At 34.3% G+C, this 5,214-nt stretch overlaps 1 protein-coding gene across 1 annotated transcript in view; it reads right to left on the bottom strand.

The window, feature by feature from the left end:
- The window catches only part of CCDC18 (coiled-coil domain containing 18), a 107,320-nt gene that overhangs the window by 68,193 nt on the left and 33,913 nt on the right, over positions 1 to 5,214 (bottom strand). The window contains exons 13-14 of the mRNA XM_019667547.1: positions 2,324 to 2,458; positions 2,081 to 2,158 (exon numbers count right to left, since the gene is read on the bottom strand). Coding sequence (XP_019523092.1) covers positions 2,081 to 2,158; positions 2,324 to 2,458 — 213 coding nt within the window. The remainder of the gene's footprint in view (positions 1 to 2,080; positions 2,159 to 2,323; positions 2,459 to 5,214) is intronic.

Raw genomic sequence — 5,214 nt, 5'->3', positions numbered from 1 at the left:
CAACGTCCTCCACAACTAGACTGAAGAACAAAAGGACAGCAACTTGTCTGTTCCCCTTCCCCCAATTCCCCAGCACTGTTCCCATGCCCCCAATTCCCCAATAAAAAAATCTTAAAAAAAAAAAAAATTACATCAAAATGAGAAAATTAAACTATTTTAAAAGCATACCAAAAGCACTATTACTATTTCCTTCAATTCTACCAGGATAAAAATTAGAGAATGTAAATAGTAGCTTCCCATATAAGCCTATTAACCTAAAAATACAGAAACAAAAAAAAAATGAATAAGTGATAAGAGTTTAGGAAAATTTACACTTTCTTATTTGGTAGATTTTATAATAATGATACTAAAACATACTATCAAAAAGTAAGTCCCTTAAAGACACAGGGAATTTGTAGCAAAACAGGTAATTTTTACCATAAGCTCCTGTTCAAGTTCTGCATTTTTTGCAGCAATAGTGGAATAAGCAACTATTTTTTCTTCCAACTGTTTCTCTAGAGTTAAAAGTTGAGAACATTTCTTCGTCATCTGAAAACAGATTGAAATAAATGAAAAATTACTTCTAAAAATAAGTGACAATTTAGAAGAAAAACAAATAATGGAGAGTAGGCCACAGATGACACAGCTTATTCAATCTATGTAATACAATGCATGAGTAAATTAATTCAGATCCCTCTGTTCAAATAAGATTGCACCCTAACCCATTTCTTAAAAGTACCTGCTAAAGGCCAGCCAAGTGGCTCAGTTGGTTAAGAGAGCGAGCTCTGAGCAACAGGGTCACTGGTTTGATTCCCACATGGGCCAGTGAGCTGTGCCCGAGCTAAGCTGCCACTGAGCTGGTGAGAGTGTGTGCTCTTAGCAGCAAGGTTGCCAGTTCAACACCCCCGCAACTAAGATTGAACACAACACCTTGACTGAGGTGAGCAGCCACGAGCTGCTGACGGGCAGCTGGATGGCTCAGTGTGCAACAAGGTCGCCAGCTGGACTCCAGCATCGGATGGTGGACTACACACCCCCCGCCCCCCACCCCGCAACTAGATTGAAATTGGCAACTGGACTTGGAGCTGAGCTGCGCCCTCCACAACTAAGATTGAGGGACAACTTGACTTGGAGCTGATGGGTCCTAGAAAAACACACTGTTCCCCNAACAATATGTAATTATATATTGTGAAATATTTATTTCTAATTACAAGTAAATGAAATTTTGTCTTGAAGCATGGAAATGGATAGAGGTGTCTCAGTTCCTAAGACCATCAAAAATATGTGTTTTCCGATGGTCTTAGGCGACGCCTGTGAAAGGGTCGTTCGACCCCCAAAGGGGTCGCGACCCACAGGTTGAGAACCACTGCTCTAGGATATTATTATCTTTATTTTACAGATGAAGAAATTAAAGTTCTGAGAGCTTAAATAACCTAGCCAAGGTTAGTCAGTTAACTCTCTGAAGCCAGAACTGAAACCTAAGTCAATTTAGCTTCAAAGCCCATGCTTTTAACCATGAAGATGTACAGTCACAAAACTGTATTTTATCTGGAAATTCTGAATTTATCCCCTAATTAAGCTTATAGCAGAACTGGTAAAAAGAAGCAAAACTGGACTGCTTATAGTTTCACCTCCCTTCACTTTCTCTGTTAATTCTTCACTAGTAATGTTAATAAGTAGCTAATGTTAAAAAAAAAAATTATGCTAGAAAACAAACCTTTTTTTAGGTAAAAAATACAAAAACAAAAGTTAGATAATCTACAAACTAGATTATCAAATACCAAATAATTAAGATCATAGCTCACATTGAAGAAAATATACTTACAGAGCTAAGTTCATTGACCCAGGGAAAATCTTTACCTCTTAATTAATTTTTATGTGAATAATTTTTACAACTTATAGAAAAAGTAAAACAAGTTACAGAAATATCTCCATTAAGAAAAAATAAATTTTTTTTAATTAAAACTTATTGGAGTGGCAATGGTCAACAAAACTACATAGGTTTCAAGTGTACAATTCTACAATAATACATCATCTATATACGGCATTATGTGTTCACCACCCAGAGAAAAAGATTTTTTTTAAGTATTAGCATACTAGCCTTGATTGTTTCTTCCGATACTTGGTTCTGTAAGGCTTTCAAAGCTTCATCTTTCTTCATATTTTCCTTTTCCATTTCCTGAAAACATACAGATTGGTAAGCAAAAATATGCATATAAATATTTTAGCATTACTAACAGGCTATTAAACAAGTGATTTGATTAAAGTTAAAGGTATGTTACAGAAACATAAACTTAAAATATTAGTCAACTTTTAAACAGCGCTTTTATAAAGATGATTTTACCCCTTTGCTTTCTGTCAATAGTCTGTCTAGTGATTCAAGATGATGTTGTTTGCATATAATGTCTTGCTGCAACACAGACATAGTGTTTTCTTGCTCTTTAAATTGTTGGTCTTTTTTCTCTAGCTGAGATTCAAGCTAAAAAAAAAATGTGTTAACTTTTATATCAAATTTTTTAAAATTTTAAAGCATTTTCAATATACAGAAATAAGACATGTTAAATTACCACTGAAATTACACAGATTTTTGCATTTTGTCAAATTTCCTTCAATTTCCCTTTTAGAAAAGAAATAAAATCACATGCCCATGTCTTATCCTTTTCCTCCCTCACCAATAGTATGCTGATATTGGCCTATGTCATTCTCTGGTGTGTTTCATTCTTATACATGCTTTTTGCGCTTTTACTATACATGCAGATACATGAACAATACGTAATACAGTTTTTTGTTTTGAAAATTTAAATAGATGATATATATCAACATTTCTGCAAGCTTTAGCAACTCATTTTTTTCACTCAATATGAATTAGATATTTATCCATAGATATTTTCCATGTATCTATATGTGAATCTAGTTCATTTATTTTTAAGACAGTACAATACTCACACATTGTATCAATAAACTACAGTTTGTCTACTCTTCTACTCAGGAACAGTTAAGATAGCCTGCTTTTTCACTATTACAACAATATCATAATATTTTTGTATATGTTTCTTTACGCACATATATTAAAGTTTCTTTAGAACAGACCAATTAGAAGTGGACTTACGTTACTGGTTGTAGGATATTTACAGAGGGTGTCAAAAAAATGTATACACATTTTAAGGAAAACTGTATTAAAATTGAAATAATATATACCGGTAACAACAGATGAATACAAGTCACGTTTGACTTCTGCAATTACAAGAGATGCTCAAAGTGGTTACCATCAGCGTCCAGACACTTCTGATTACAGCGAACTACTGCTTGAGCAATGTTGACCAGAGTGTCCACTTGTACAGTTTTCTGGCACCCCTGGTATTTCATATGACATGATTTAAGCACACCATTTTATTAGCAGTTTTCTCTGTCACCTTTGATTATCGTTCCTGTCTCTTCTTTCTAGCCTTCTTTTAAATATATGAATATTTTCAGAATTCAATTTTATCTACTGGCTTTTTACCATATCTGTATATTTTTTAGTGGTTTCTCCAGGGATTATAATATACATATTTAACTTTTCATGGTTTACTCAGAATTCAGAGTTTGCCACTTGAAGTAAAATGTAGAAACTTTAAAACAATATAGATCCCTTTACCCTTCCTCTTTTATATTGTAGTTGTCCAATGTATTACACCAACATATACTGAAAACCTTACTAGGCAATATTATAATTTTTTCTTTCAACTGTCACAAAAATTAAAAAAATTTTAAAGGAAAAAAAAAAGTTGATTGTACCTAACCAAATATTTACTGTTTTTGTAGCTACTCCTTCATTCCTAAGGTTCCAAATTTCCCTCTGGTATTATTTCTCTTTTGTCTGAAGAAATTTATTTAGTATTTATTTTAGAACAAATTCTCTAAATTGTCCTTATTCTAAGAATGTTTTTATATTTCCTAAAGAATATTTTTGCTGGACATAGAATTCTAGGATGATGGATTTTCTCTTTCAGCACTAAAGAAAAATGTTCTGTCTTCTGACTTTCATGGTTTTTGATGAGAAATCTGCAGTAATTTTAATCTTTGTTCCTCTATATGCTATGTATTACTCATCTTCAGCTCCTTTTTTTTTTTTTTTAGCTGAGCCATCCTGCTACCTGTTGGCAGCTCAGCGGCAGCTCAGCTTGGGCTGGGCATCGAACCGCTGTTGCTCAGAGCTCAAACTCTTGAGTGAGCTCTTAATCAACTGAGCCACTCGGCCGGCCCTTCAGCTCCTTTTAATATTTTTTTAGTTTGGTTTTCAGCAAGAATTCCAACATATCTGGAAGAGGTTTTTTTTATTTAATTTCTTTGAGCTTGTTGAATTTGTAAATGTATTTCCTTCAATAAAATTGTGATTTTTCAGTCATTATTTCTTCAAATATTTTTTTTCACCTATCTCATTCACTTCTCGGGGACTTTAATGACATGAATGTTGGACCTTATCATATTGTCCCACAGGTCCCTGAGGTGCTGTTTATTTTCTACCAAATCTCTTTTCCTTTCTGTTGCTCAAACTGAATAATGTCTATTGCTTTATATTTTAAGCTATATTTTTTTTCCTTGTTAAGCTCCATTCTGCTATTAAGCATATCCAAATGGTTTATTTTTTATTTGGTCTTGTGTTCTTGGTCTCACACCTTCTTCTTTACTTTTGTTTTTACTTTTTATTTTTAACCCAGTTAACAGTGCTACTACTCTCTACCAATCTTCAAGCAACTGATATCTTCAGTGGAAAAGAGTCTACAGAATCACTTAATTTGATAATGTCAAAAAATTACAGGGCAGCCGGATAGCTCAGGTGGTGAGAGCACAGTGCTCATAACACCAAGATTGCTGGTTCGATTCCCACGTGGGCTACAGAGCTGTGCCCTCCACAACTAGACTGAAGACAACTACTTGGCTTGGAGCTGATGGGTCCTAGAAAAACACACTGTTCCCCAATAAAATTTCTTTAAAAAAAATATTAGGGCCGGCCAAGTGGCTCAGTTGGTTAAGCGCTCACTCAAGAGTATGAGCTCTGAGCAACAGCGGTTCGAGTCCCGGCCTGAGCTGTGCTGCTGCTGAGCTGCCAACAGGTGGCAGGATGGCTCAGCTAAAAAAAAAAAGAAAAAAAGAAATTACAAAACTGAAATGGCAGGAGTACTATATAAGAAAACAGTATAAAATGATCCAGAAATAATGGGATTCTAATTAAAGTACTTGCCAGTAATTTTT

This window comes from Hipposideros armiger, unplaced genomic scaffold, assembly GCF_001890085.2.
Source record: "Hipposideros armiger isolate ML-2016 unplaced genomic scaffold, ASM189008v1 scaffold_501, whole genome shotgun sequence".
In the NCBI taxonomy this organism is placed as follows: domain Eukaryota; kingdom Metazoa; phylum Chordata; class Mammalia; order Chiroptera; family Hipposideridae; genus Hipposideros; species Hipposideros armiger.
The sequence above is the reverse complement of the archived record's forward strand: the minus strand, read 5'-3'. Positions and strand labels throughout refer to the sequence as shown.